Source organism: Gambusia affinis, linkage group LG02, assembly GCF_019740435.1.
Source record: "Gambusia affinis linkage group LG02, SWU_Gaff_1.0, whole genome shotgun sequence".
NCBI lineage: Eukaryota > Metazoa > Chordata > Actinopteri > Cyprinodontiformes > Poeciliidae > Gambusia > Gambusia affinis.
This window is the reverse complement of record NC_057869.1, coordinates 16,668,007-16,682,195: the sequence shown is the minus strand read 5'-3', so window position 1 is coordinate 16,682,195 and position 14,189 is coordinate 16,668,007. Positions and strand designations below refer to the sequence as shown.

The 14,189-nt window shown below is 41.8% G+C and overlaps 1 protein-coding gene across 9 annotated transcripts in view; it reads right to left on the bottom strand.

The window, feature by feature from the left end:
- The window catches only part of mical2a (microtubule associated monooxygenase, calponin and LIM domain containing 2a), a 36,001-nt gene extending 22,772 nt beyond the window's left edge, over positions 1-13,229 (bottom strand). For 3 of the 9 annotated variants that reach the window (XM_044099676.1, XM_044099668.1, XM_044099659.1), the window contains exons 1-2: positions 12,944-13,228; positions 2,623-2,996 (exon numbers count right to left, since the gene is read on the bottom strand). In XM_044099676.1, coding sequence (XP_043955611.1) covers positions 2,623-2,883 — 261 coding nt within the window. In that variant the 5' untranslated portion in view covers positions 2,884-2,996; positions 12,944-13,228. Of the gene's footprint in view, positions 1-2,622; positions 2,997-12,943 lie in introns of all 9 variants that reach the window. The other 6 variants (XM_044099718.1, XM_044099708.1, XM_044099684.1 and 3 more) reach the window with 5 other exon arrangements.
- Positions 13,230-14,189: the final 960 nt, after the last annotated feature.

Genomic DNA, 14,189 nt, shown 5'->3' with positions numbered 1-14,189 from the left:
TCGCCGGACTTCCTCCGCTACTGCGGCCCCAGCGCTTCGCGGACTTCCTCCGCTACCCGGCCCAGCGCCGCGGACTTCCTCCGCTGCCGGCCCCAGGCGCTCGCCGGACTTCCTCCGCTACCCGGCGAAGCGCGCCCGGACTTCCTCCGCTACCCGGCCCGAGCGCTTCGCGGACTTCCTCCGCTGCGGCCCAGGCGCTTCGCGGACTTCCTCCGCTGCGGCCCGAAGCGCGGACTACCTCCTCCGCTCCTGTCCCCAGTAAGTCTCAGTGCCTGTCCCAGCTTCCCAGTGCCTGTCCAGGTCCCGAGCTTCCCAGTGCCTGTCCCAGGCTTCCCAGTGCCTGTCCAGCTTCCCAGTGCCTGTCCCGAGCTTCCCAGTGCCTGTCCCAGCTTCCCAGTGCCTGTCGCTTCCCAGTGCCTGTCGGTGCCTGTCCCAGCCCCTGTTGGTGCCTGTCCCGAGCCCCTGTTGGTGCCTGTCCGAGCCCCTGTTGGTGCCTGTCCGAGCCCCCTGTTGGTGCCTGTCCCGAGCCCCTGTTGGTGCCTGTCCAGAGCCCCCTGTTGGTGCCTGTCCAGAGCCCCTGTTGGTGCCAGTCCAGAGCCCCTGTTGGTGCCTGTCACGAGCCCCCTGTTGGTGCCTGTCACGAGCCCCCTGTTGGTGCCAGTCCAGAGCCCCCTGTTGGTGCCAGTCCAGAGCCCCCTGTTGGTGCCAGTCCAGAGCCCCCTGTTGGTGCCAGTCCAGAGCCCCCTGTTGGTGCCAGTCCAGAGCCCCCTGTTGGTGCCAGTCCAGAGCCCCCTGTTGGTGCCAGTCCAGAGCCCCTGTTGGTGCCAGTCCAGAGCCCCTGTTGGTGCCAGTCCAGAGCCCCTGTTGGTGCCAGTCCAGAGCCCCTGTTGGTGCCAGTCCAGAGCCCCCTGTTGGTGCCAGTCCAGAGCCCCCTGTTGGTGCCAGTCCAGAGCCCCCTGTTGGTGCCAGTCCAGAGCCCCCTGTTGGTGCCAGTCCAGAGCCCCCTGTCGGTGCCAGTCCAGAGCCCCCTGTTGGTGCCAGTCCAGAGCCCCTCTATGCTCCTCGTCGCCGCCCCCGTGGGGCCCCAAAGACTCCTCCTCGTCGCCGCGGACGGCCGCCGGACCGCCGCCGTGGTTCCCGCCTCCTGCGCCATGGACGCCGCCGGACAGCCTCCGTGGTTCCCGCTTGCGCCGAGGTCGGCCCCCTGACCTCCTCCGTGGTTCCAGCCTTTCTGTGCTCCGCCCACCCATTTGGGTTTGTTTTGTTTTGGTTTTTTGGACTCTGGACCCTTGTGTCTCCGCCCAATTATTTTTGGGTTGTTTTTCGTTGTTTATAGACTCTGTGCCCCCCGTCCAGCTCCCCTCCGCCCACCCTCGTTGTATTTTCTGTTTTGGGCGTCTGGGAGCCGCCCGTTAAGGGGGGGGTACTGTCAGGATCCATGTTTCTCTGTGTATTTATTTCTAGTTTTCTTGTGTGTCTGAGTCTCTGTGTTGTCCTGTCTCCCCGTGATTAGTTCCCAGGTGTGTCTCGTTCCCTGATTACCTCATGTGTATTTAATGTCACCTGTGTCTCCGTGTGTTTGTCGGATCCTCGTCACGTCACGTCTCATGTCACTCCTCGTCGTCCTGTTCCCTTGTTGTATCCTGGTTTGTCATTAAATTCATTATTTTACATTCAATCCGGTCCATCAGCGTTTTTGCCTCACCTCCACCACCGCAAATCATGACAAAAATACAACAGTCCAGTCTGCCTGCAGTGAAGACAGGAAAGCATTTTTCTACTGAAAACATGTAGCTTTGGGCTTGCAGCAGTAAATCAATTGGATATGTTGGAGAGCAGCCAAACAAAAGGTGCAGCTTCTAAAATGTCACCAGGCACAATATAAATAGAAAAAACATAATAAACCTAGGTTTATAAAAAAGTTAGACTAGTTTTTAAACTTAATACCTTGTTTCATTATATTTATCCTGAGCCAAATACAAAAGCTTCCCAAGCTGTTTGCAGGAAAAGATCCCTCCTCAAATGTGACAAAAGGTTAATTTACCATCCTTTAAACATCTTTTACAACATTTCTACATAACACAGTCATTAATATTTGCTTAGCTAAGCTAAACTGTAGGTGTTAATGAGAGTCAGCTAATCAGTCTAATCAGCATGTTGTTTTGTTGCACCTGTGAGTCACAGCAGATCAACAAGATATGTTCAGCCTTTTGATTTGCAGCTATGCACAGCAATGTTGTTCAGTTTTGCAGAAGAGGCGTTGTTAAATTCAGAAAACAGTGACAAAAAAGCTCAAGCATCAAAAAATGCACTGATGTAAAAATACATGCTACAAGTCTGGCTAAAACCTAAGTGAAAATTATTTCCAGCTGTGGATAATTAGCTATTTAATGGTTATTGATCACAGTAGATCTTAGCCTAAATGTCTGATGTGACTGTTGCAGGTAAGACACAAACTACTACGTAATAACCGCTCCATAAAAGCTGATATAGGTGAAAAGACAAGAGAAAACATGTCTCTAAATGCATGTATTTATCTTCTGTCATTTTTACCCTGTTCTACACCTCCATCATATTTAACATGACTTTTTCTTAAAGATGACGGGAAATAGTTGAACTCACCTTTGTCCCCACACAAGTTTGACCTTTCTTGTACTCCTTGTGGGACATCCTTTTGTCTAACTTGGTCCAAAGTGCTTTGGCCTTCCAAGAGGTGACCTTTGCCTTCAGGCTGCAGTAGAAAGTGTTGTGGTTCGCCGGGTCAAGGTCCAAACGTCTGCAGAGGACGTTAAAGGCCTGCAGAGTCCCTTTACAGGTGGAGGCCTGGATGAAGTTCTCAAACAGCTTCCCGACATTGTGGCTCTCCTCCTCCATCTTTCCCATCTTCCCCTCTGCAGCAGATGTCTTGGTGTGCCGAGGTTCCTGCTCTGCGTTGCTCAGCTCGCTCTGCCAGATGTGGCTACACCCTTGGCTTGGCCCGCACCGTCATGCCCATTCTGAGGAGGCAAGACACGTAGCAGTGATGTCATCCCATGGCAAAGAGTCCAACAGATGGCTTTAAGTAACTTGTGTTTTTCCATTTTCTACTTTTAGACAGAAGATCTATTTACATAGCTTTAAATGGATAATGGATTTGAATTATGGATCAGTTTGACTGCTTTTTGTTAGGAAAGCATTCCTTTACCCATTATCTAAGGCAGGAGGCATTCTGAGACGTGGTGAGCTCACACCCACATGAACAAGATAACATTTCAAGCACAGACAAGGTTGAAAAAATATATGCAGTTCCAGTACGCAGCAAAGCTGAGCAATCCTGTGGTTGAACTTCAGGCAGCTGCTGACAATATTTCTAACTTTTGCTTTATAGACACAACTACAGGATCCTAATTTAAGCTTACTAGTTCAAAAGATGTGACTGTCTCACAAGCTCAAGACTCAAGGAATGTCCATATCATATCACTTTTTTTCCCCCTGGGTTTCCTAAAGATAAGTAATTTGACTTGACATCTTTTAAGATGATATTCTTTAATGGTGATACCAGTAGTCCTATAACTTTAATAAATCCAAATCCTGTGTATGTCTTGCAAAAAATGTGTTTGTAAGCAAAACTTTGCATGTGATCCTAATCGGTAGCTCACTTAACTTTTCACAGGTATTGTTCTACATTTGTTTTTGGACTTTGGCTGCTTTTTACTCTAAACATCTGTCCATGGCAGTATTTTGTGCAGTGTGTCCAGAAGAAAAGTGGATTGCTTTGGGAGGATTCCACTGTTTTCCAGCTCTTTCTCACAAACAGAGACCAATACTTGCTTAAAATGAAACATTGTTTATGTACTTAGGGCAGCCTGAATTTACATTGGATGACCATATTTGGCTATGCTGGCTTCACTATGGACTGTTAATGGGATCAAATATCATAATCTAGAGCTCATGAGCTTTAAGGAAGTATTTTTTTGTCTAAGCTTTGTTGAAAGGAATCTCTACTATTTGTACAAAGTTTACTGCCAGTAAACACATTTAGATATTTTTGTCTTTCTGAAAAGATTTATGTTTCCCTTGATTATAAATATATATGTGATCAATACATCTTTAGCATTTATTTTATTCTTTCTTAATGTACCACAAAGTATGGTTATTGTTTCATAATAAGGATATTTTATTTCTAGGTCTGGTTAGTGGTTCTAGCCAGACTTCTGTGCATCTACTTTTAATGAAAACTCATGCAAACAAAAACTGATAGATGATTATTTATACAGGCCTAATACTATAGAGCGCACTGAAGCACGTCTGCTTACACGTGTGCCTGAATGTGAAAAATGTTATTTCTAAAAACACGCACTCTCATCAGACTGAAGCTGAACTGACACAATTAAAGCCCCGTTCCTCCAATCAACCATCAAGCACTTAAAAATCTGTGCCAGAAACTGGTGCCAGAGGTTGACATCAAAGCAAAATGTTGAAAGTTTCAGCACAAGGCCCGAGTGTGCCGACGTGGGTGGAGACCACAGCTTCCGTGAGCTTTGGGGGAAGCCTGGCTTTGAAATTTTAATGTCCTGCAGAGTGGGACGGGTGTGGTTAGACAAGAAGTCGTAGGGGCTGTGCAGGGTCTGAACACCCACCCACTGTATTCCACTGATACCGTCACACCACAATCCCAGGCGGCGATGTGGGGCACAGTTGTTCATGTAGATAGTAAAAAACAGAAGTGACCATTCAATAATGACTCACATATTTCTAATTATGTCCTCATGCAACGAGGGTTTGAACCTCGTTCCAACAACAACAAAATTTCTCTCCAGGCTAAAGTTTTTTTTTTTTTTAAAGGTTTAAATAAAGGCTCTCGTGGCCTTTATTTGAAAGTAGTTTGACAGGAAACAGGGTAATCAGAGAGGGGGAAGACATGTGGTAAATTTTGCCAGGAAGGGAATTGAACCTGCCACCACCGCCATGAGGCCTAAGGCCTCAAAACATGGGTCGTGCTTTGCCCCTTAGCCACCACAGCACCCCTCTCCAGGCTAAAGTTAACATTTTAATTTGCACAGAGTCCTGTTTGACCACATGTCTGCATCTTGTTTTTGACCCTCTTGCTTTAGAGAAATACTTAAAGTGAGGCAGGAGATCCATGCAACCCACAGAAATGCTCTATATGCATTTTGGGCGGCTGTAATATCCTGTCAGCATATCCTATGGAGGCCCTGACAACAATCATCCAGGCTTTAGTGGGCTGGCATTCCTTTGCCACGTGGCTGCAGAAGGTCTGCAGTCGACCATCATCATCCTTTTAGAAAAAACTCTTGGTCCTCTCATTGGCTCCACTAGGCACCCGGTTACAGGATGCATCCCTGGTTTCTTGGAAATGTTGAGGTTTGTCATCAAATAAGAAGATAGGACATAGATTCACATGTCATAATGCATAACTAGAGGTGTACTCTTTGACAATGATCAAAAAGCTCTTGCATTTCTGGAGCATCTCCACTTTATGAAGACTTCATGTTTTATCTCCTTTCCACTATAAGGGACTTTGTCTTTCTTTTCTTACTTTTTTTTCCTCCTTTTTCGCTTTTATTTTTGCTTGAGCTTTCTAAGAAAAGGTTTTTGTGATCTAATTTTATTTCACATTTGGCCAAGGTAAAATCTGAAAATGTCTAGCGAAATGCTTCTTACGCTTATGTTGTCACGTTTCAGGATAAACCGGTAAAGCGCCACAACGATTAAAAGCATCTGTTGTGTGATTCTGGCACCACTGATTAAAATGTCGTTAGATAGGTTGATGCTCAGCACCGAAACTACCCTGCCTCTGACACATGGACTTCACCAACTCGGTCTGACAGAATGGAAAAGTGACTTGTGGGCAGACAGAAAGAGGAACCCTCAGAGTGGCTGTAAAAATACAGCCGAGTGAAACGGAAAGATTACCCTCAGCCGAGGCAGATAATGGTTGAGAGGATCACAGAGTTTATTACTATGTTGGTTTACATTTCCTTTCTGTCCAGTAAGTGATGTGATTAAGTGAAACCAGCTGTGGCTAAGAGAGAAAAGTAATGGGGAGTGATTCAGCTCCCAACACAGAGGGATGAATTCATTCATGCCATTTATCAAACAAAACTACTGATCACCACTAACACCCTATAATTTTAATCATGAATGCACCGTTCCTGCATTTGGACACACTCCCTAATATAATGAGCGGTTTTACATTGTTCAGAACAGAATCAAGAGAGAGGCAAGCAGTAACAAGGTATCTGTTTGCAGTTTGATAAAGAAGGAATGGTACGAATGTAAAATATGTAACTGCGACAGTACACGTTGAGAGAAAGCTAAACAGGGGCGGCTTCGTATTCACTACTTGTTTTTACTGGAAAACAGTTGCATTTTATATTGACTAACTCTAAATTTTTCAACAAGACATCTACCAATAACAAGCATCTTGCCCATTTGTTCCGATGAAGACACACACACACAAAAAAAAATACAGCATCCAGCACAATTGTTATATTGTAAATGTAGAGAGGAAAGGAAGGCAAAGTTTAAGTTTTATCAGGATCTGGCTGCACAAGCAAAATTGGATTGGACAGATCTTTTTACTGTTTGCTTTTTTACTGGGTTCATCGACCATCGTAAACAGTTATCTTTATATTTATAGATTTAACAGATTCAAGCATCATTAAAATTTCTCATCAGGGATGTGATCCTGACAAATCCTCTGTGGGGATGGACTTGAGTGTTTCTGCTTGAAACCTAAAGTTGCATCACTGTCAGACAAAGGAGCTACTAATCTGAAATATTTTAAGCCACAAAAACAAACTCTGAAAAGAAGGGGAAACTTTAAAGGGAACACTGAGCTCATGAGGAATGGGGCAAAGAAAGACAAATTTCTAACACCACAGGATCAAATAAAATGCCTCAATTTGAAGGTTATTCACTTCAAATAACCACAGTAAACCCTCGGTGTTGGTCATCAGGGCCCTTCATCTGGCATCTTATTCATTTCATGCTGCAGTACAGAGAGTCTAAATGGATGTGTCCTTGATTTAAAGAACATCAGGTGTGTTAGAGCAGGAGCTAAAACAAACAGGATACTGAGCTAATTTGGTTCATAGTTGGGAAACACTGACAGGCTGTCTTGACCTCAAACTTCAGATAATTAAAATAGTAACAACCCAAAATAACAATTTTCCATTGATAAGCTCAGATTGATGATTCACGGGACAAATCTTGGAAAAGTTGTCTTTTTTTACATGAAAACCCCTAACAGTGATTCACAAGGTTATAATTTATTGTCATGCTGTCCTAGACTGTTTTATAACGGAAACTTTGTCTTCTATATTTTGCAACATCGAGTCGTCAGAGGGTTGATTCGATTCTGCAAAATATTAGACACACTTTTAAGTGCGGGAGAGTTAAGCATTTGTTTCCACAGAGTACGCTGCTGCAGACAGAATCCAAAAAAACAACAACTACACAGCAAGAAACGGAAAACACTGCTGGGAAATTCACATGTACAGTAGAGCAAGCAGCCAGCAACAGTAATTAGAGATCGAACTGAAGAAAACCAGGAAGGAACCCTCCGCAGGCCTGATAAGCAAGCAGAAACATTTTGCTCATGTACTTTTCAGCCTGTAGGGCTGAACCCTCCACCAGGCCTCCAAAGCTCCTCTTTATTATCTCAGTTCACTAAAATCTGGCTGCGTGTCCAGGCAGCTGTGCCAAAGCAGAAGAAGTCTGTGTCCTGATAATAGCAGTTCACCGAAAGATAAAAGTAAACGTCAGTCAACTTCAGGAGGACTTCAAAGGTAAAAAAAAAAAAAAAAACAGACACAAAATGTTCATTTTAACTAAAACAGGAGCAAGAATGTGGAGCTTTCTGTCTGCAGGCTCACCTGATCTACAAGGTGTGTTCAGCACATGGTTCTTTGCACAATAACGCACTGAAATTAGTTATACCTGACTGCCTTTTATCCACATCACAGGAAGGCGCAAAGGAGGTTTAATAGTGTTATTTCCCAGCAGGAAAATCTGCCTAGCCACACTCAGAATACACAAGTTTCATGTTGCAGATAAAAAGAAAATCGCATGGCTGGAAAATAAAACAAGCACAAGCAACTTGTTTGTTTGACAGACAAATATTCAACATCCACCTGCTCTGGAGTCACTAAAAACAGCTTGACTGAGACTTTTCTCTACAGGACCAAATGTTCAAAATAATTTTACCACAACATAGAGCCGAGCGTGAAAACGGAGCTATTCCGGTAGGAAAATTAAATCATGGTGATGCAACACTGTGGGGTTGTGAGCTCCCTCATATTCGGACACTTCATTCCCAGGCTTTTCCTGGAAAGACTGTCTGGCTTCCTGTAAAGATCAAAGTTCAAAAGAAGGCTTCCTCTGTTAAGTTTCACCTCTGAGATTTTAACCCCATATTTGACAAAGTTCACAGATGTCCTTTCTTCTGACAGAAGGAACTTATTAACAGTTTCCTGGGATATCTTTACTACAGTAATGCTGATGATTGATTCTTACCATTCTGTATAGATGCTGAGCATTCTAATAGGGCAGCATGGATCTTCATAGAAAAGCAGCTATGCCGTAAAGTGTAATACCATTTTTTTTTATCTTACTTGGTAAAGAAAAATAAAAGAATCAAAAAATCTACTTGTCTTCAACAGTCAGTATTTGTATCATTGTCATCATGAATGTTTTATGTTTTTGAATATGAAAAAAAAAGTTACAGGTTCCTTCTAAGACAAAATATAGGCTGAGAAGAACAACCTAATGATATATATTTATGTTTGATTATTTAATTAGCCAAAATTGTACTTGGTTTTAAAATATCTACAGAAAAACTTTGGGTTTTCACCAAAATTAGCACATTTAACTTGCTATATGGACTTACTTAAAGAATCGTATGACCCTTAGAAAAAGTCGAGTGTTGCCAGTTTGCTGAAGAAGCATAAAAGTTTGTTTCTCCGCATAACTTTGGGAAAGTTAATAAAACTAATACATTTAAAATATTTTCACAGCAGTGGATCCAAGATAATTGCTAAAATCCCAAACGCTATATTCCACATTCAACGTGCCTGAGATGACACAGGTAATGTTAAAGTTCCTGGCTATAGATTTAAAAACAGACTGAACAAGTATGACTTGTTTGCAAGGATTGCCTTGAGGAAGCCTCTTCTTTTTTGAAAAGAGCTTAGCAGCACAGCCGGGGATTGTAAAGTTGAATTGTCTAAACGCACCGCACTACATATGGCTGAAAAACAAACAGAGCTCACAAATTCTGTAAAACTCAAATTATAGAATACGGTAGATGATTTGCAATTATTTGGACTTCTTTGTCAGTTTCAGGAAAGTTTTCAATCACAGTGTTTCATAGAGGCTCAGCCCAAACTGGATCATTAAACAATTAAGAAAATGATTGCCAAACGCAGCAGCAAATGTTTAAAAAAGAGAAACTGATCTAATGTGAAACTGCAACGGCCAAGTCGAAGTCCAGATCTAAACTCCTTTGAGGTGCTGCAGATAAAACCAGGCCCACTGCCTGTAACGCCCTGTAGCAATGTTCTCACAAAAAGTTGGCAAGAAACCAAACACCACTTAGAACTGCAAAAAGTCAAAATCGATCATCTTTGTGTTAAAGATGATCTTTAACAGAACAGCAAAAATAAATTAAAATTACTTTTACAAAATCCTATTTAAGTCGATCTATCTCATAAACCGAATCCAAAAGTTCTGAGACTGATGATCTGTTGATGTTTTCATAAAAAGTCTTTTATTCCCCCTACAACTTATGAGGCTAAAAAGATCAAAATATTTTACATTATAGTTGTTGGTACAAGCCACTAATTTTGCACATTTCTCCTAGTTATTTATATAACCTGATTCACAAAGCCTTCATGGCTGCATGGCTTTGTAGCTGTTTTTAATTGCTGCAAGCGTTACAGCAAATCTGGCAGAGTGTCACTCTAAGAGGAACAACAAACCCCACCTATCTGTGTCAGTTCCTATCTCTTTTGTGTAGCCGCCTGGTCGCATGTGACTGTTTTCTATGCTGTGGAACAAGGAAGGAAACGTGCTGCAGAGAGGAAGAAGTACGTTTACGACGCCTCCCTGGTGATAATGAGCTTAGGCTTCCACACACAGTCACTCTATTCAGCACATTCAAATAGCTTTTGCTCTCAGCATGACGTTCTAAAACATGTCGTATGACTTTCATATTCATTAATCTGATACATTGGTGGTTCATTCATAGAGATAATCCTTTATTATCTGGTTTTATTAATTGTTTGATAAAGACTGGGACAGGAAAAATGTTTTCAAATTTGGCACGGGTGTTCATGTTTGCAACACAACGGTTTCAGTGTTTAATTCTATCATCGTGTTTGTAACACACTGTGTTGACTAATATTATTACAGTAAGGGAGAATAAAAAGCCAGAGCAGCCGGAGCAGTTCTGGCATCCTACAGGTGAGTCAACTTTCAGGTGTTGATAAAACAAACATCAGATTTGCAGCAGGAAGAGCATGAGTGGATCTGTCATCTTTGATCAAAGAATGAAAGAGTTGAGGGAGTTAGTACCATTTTCGGATTCTTCACAAGGATCATCACAGGCCGGGCCTTCATTTGGCTGCATGCTTGGAGCTTTCTGTACCGTTTGTTTCTCACCACACTGTTTTTAAGCTAAACTGCAGTATAGCTGGTGATTATAGACTAAAAATGAAAGGCTTGCCGTGTAAATTTGCACTTGTAACTCACTGAAGGAGTACTGAAACCTGCAGTTTAGAGTGTCTACAGACCCATTGGGTTTAAAAAAGTGGATGCTGATACACAAAAGTCACCTGAATTATTTGTCTGTGTTGTGTGACAATAAGGTTTAGAGTAAAGGAACAAGAGTTGACTATGTTGACTGAGCTTGTTCACTACAAAAAACCTGAAGCAAAAACCCAAAAATAAGAAGAAAAAAAAGGTTTGATAAAGCATTTGGCTAAAAATGAATAACATTAGAGTAGACAGTTTATTCTAATGTAGTTTATATGTGTCTATGAAAACAATGGTAAGCTTTGACAAAGGTAATACTTCAAGGACCATATAACAAATATGTAGTATTTATAGCTGATAAAAGATCAATAAAGTGTACATTTGTTTTAATGACTTTTCTGTCATTTAGAAAACAAATGGGCATATGCTTATTTAATAGAATGAAGGAGTACATAAATAATTGATAAACTGCTTTTCTTGTGTCATTTTAAAAAAAAAGTCTCAAATATTCTCACAAAAGATAACTGATACTTCATAAGGTTAACTTCTGAAGGTAAATGGCATTTACAAGTATCACAGTAAAGACCATGAATGCAAATGCATGCCACACTTTTCAGAAACCTATTCTTCAAAAGGAAATATTCACTTTCTTCATATGGAACTAGGTTTTTTGATGTACGTATGACATACCCACAAATAACAAGGTATTCATAAGAAGAAAATTAAATTGCTGAATTCAGAAAACCTGTGAGGATGTGGACACAAGACGATAGATTTATTAGCAAGTTAGCCACGCTGTCTGACACCAATAAGACCAGCCTGTGTAATGAAATGTAATTAAAGGTGCTATAAAGAATTAGTTTATAGGTGTGCACACAGATTGGATATCTTTTCAGTAGGAAGGGAGTAATGTGGCTGAAGGTCGATGTGAAGACAGTACAAAGTTCGTGGGTGCCTGGACCACAGAGGACTGTAAATAAACGCTGCTTAGATTAGAAAGGTCACAAAGTTAATTCCTACAGTCTGATGGCGGAGTGGGATTGGGGGGGAAACTTTATCTTCACCACAGGAAATTATTGCTCACAGAACATGAGGAAGGAAAGCAACTGGTGTTTTGGGTGACTTTTCAGACCCATACCAGAAAAATGTGCTGTGGGATCATGCATCATTTTGTAATGTTCTGAGTCACAGCCTGTCTTGCGTGTGCATGAAGTATGTTGAAACACAGAGTACAGACAACAAAAAAAAAACAACAAAAAATAAAACAGTGCTGTTCTAAAAACAGGTTTTTGTGTTCTTCTTTGATCAGGAGTTTGACCAGGAGGCTGCTGTTCATTTAAGAGCCAGCTGTGCGTATTTGTGTTAATCTTCGTCACTGGGAAACATTAACAGAAAGTTCCTGTGGCTCGGGATCTCTGATAGCCTGTAGACACTACACACCACACCTTCTCTTTATTATTCAGCTGATGTCACTTTTCAACCCAGAGGTCCATTTTGGAAACTGCTGAGCCAGTGGAAAAGGCAAAACAAAGAAAAAAACTTGAACAAAAATAAATAACAGCCAACTATACACGTTTATACTCTCCTTTGTCTGTCTTTGAACTTGCGTGTTGAGAAAGCTGCAATTCCAGTTGTGATTGGAGCTGATTTGAGATATAACCAGCAGCTACACATCTGCTTGCAACTGATTTATGACACAAACCATGAGCATGACAACAACAACAACAAAAAAGAAAATTGCGCAAGAGGAGATAACCTTTGTATTATCAGAAAGTGGAGACAAGACCAGCTGCCTGACTACTCTCAAAAAGAAGAGTTTAATCAGGACTTTATAATAGTTGAATCCTGACTGCTAAAGGGAAGTCTCCAGAAAGGATTAAACTTTAAAGATATGAGATGATCAAAACATTATATTCTGTCAACCTCAAAACTTCTACAATATTCTCCAAGGCCAGATTTAGACTGATTTTAATGTGAGCTGCTTAATTAGAGCATTTTTTTTCAGTCACTGGGTCATGAGTTGCATCACAGTCACGTCTAATCGTGTCAAACAGGCAGCCTGAAACACACGCTTTCAGAAACCGGTGAACAACTCAGTCAGGTGTCTCAGAGGTCCCATCGGTCACTGTGAGGAGGACAGACAAACACAGCAAATAGCAAAGTGTAAATATCAGAAAGAGCTTACCTTATAAATTAACGTGAACTCTCCCACCTTCCAGAATCGTCGCTGAAATTAGGAGCTGTGAGGAAAAACGACTTTCTCACTCCGTCTGACAGACTCTCTGAGCCGCTGTCCGAGGGCGGCGCTCAAAACTGGGACACATCCCAGAACTGCTACTGTAGCTACTAAAGCTGCTGAGGAGACTGGGACTAAACCCCCCCTTTTTTTTGGGTGCTTGCTACTATCTACTAAAAACGATCTTTTAGCCTTCTTAATGGACTCGTCTGTATGCGTGTAAAATATATTACATGTTTAGCCCCAAACAAAGCCGTAAGAAAGAACTTTACTCTCTTGCAAAGTTTATTTTCCCCCCCTGAGACTGCCAGGCGCCACACGTCCCTGACCCAGTCCTGACAAAAACGCTGCGGCCCACGTTTCACCGTGTGTCAGCACAAACTGTAATCTGGCTGCACATTGACAAAACCCCCCTGAATAAACTCTATGAAGACGCGTGAAATCCTTAGCCAGCACCTATCCACGTGAGAGTAAATATACTGCCATCTTGTGGCCATTTTGTGTAACAATTTTTTTTTATCGTCAAACGTTGGTCTTTAAATAGAAATTAAAGGTCCACTTTTATGCTTCCTTGAACAAGCTATAGAAAAGGTCAGTAGGCTATACAAAACATGTTAATTACATTTAATACACAAAATCATTCTCAGATATTCAGATTTCGCCCGATTAGTTCTGTTTTGAGTTAATTAAGGCACGTTTTTAGGCCTTCGTCACCATTATGCAAATGAGCTGGCCGAGCTTTTCTAACTTAGTACCTCAGACACGTGAAAATGGCCACAAGCAGATGAACAGTGGTACAACCTTATATCTTTGACCCTGAAGCAGATCCAGAAGCACAATAATTCAGCATATGCAAATTTTTTTTTATTTATTTATTTATTTATTTATTTATTTATTTATTTATTTTTTTTTTTTTTTGCGAGGTTGGAGGAGGAGCACTTCTCTCAATGTAAAAAAGTAAAAGAAAATACAAATAAAAAAACTCAGGTAATATCGGTAGTGTGCGAGTGTCTGACATGTTTTCAAAAACACACTGAAGACAATCACTTCCAGTTTACTACAGTTCGTAAATGTGAAGATATGTGTGTGTGTGTGTGTGTGTGTGTGTGTGTGTGTGTGTGTGTGTGTGTGTGTGTGTGTGTGTGTGTGTGTGTGTGTGTGTGTGTGTGTGTGTGTGTGTGTGTGTTTTTTGTTT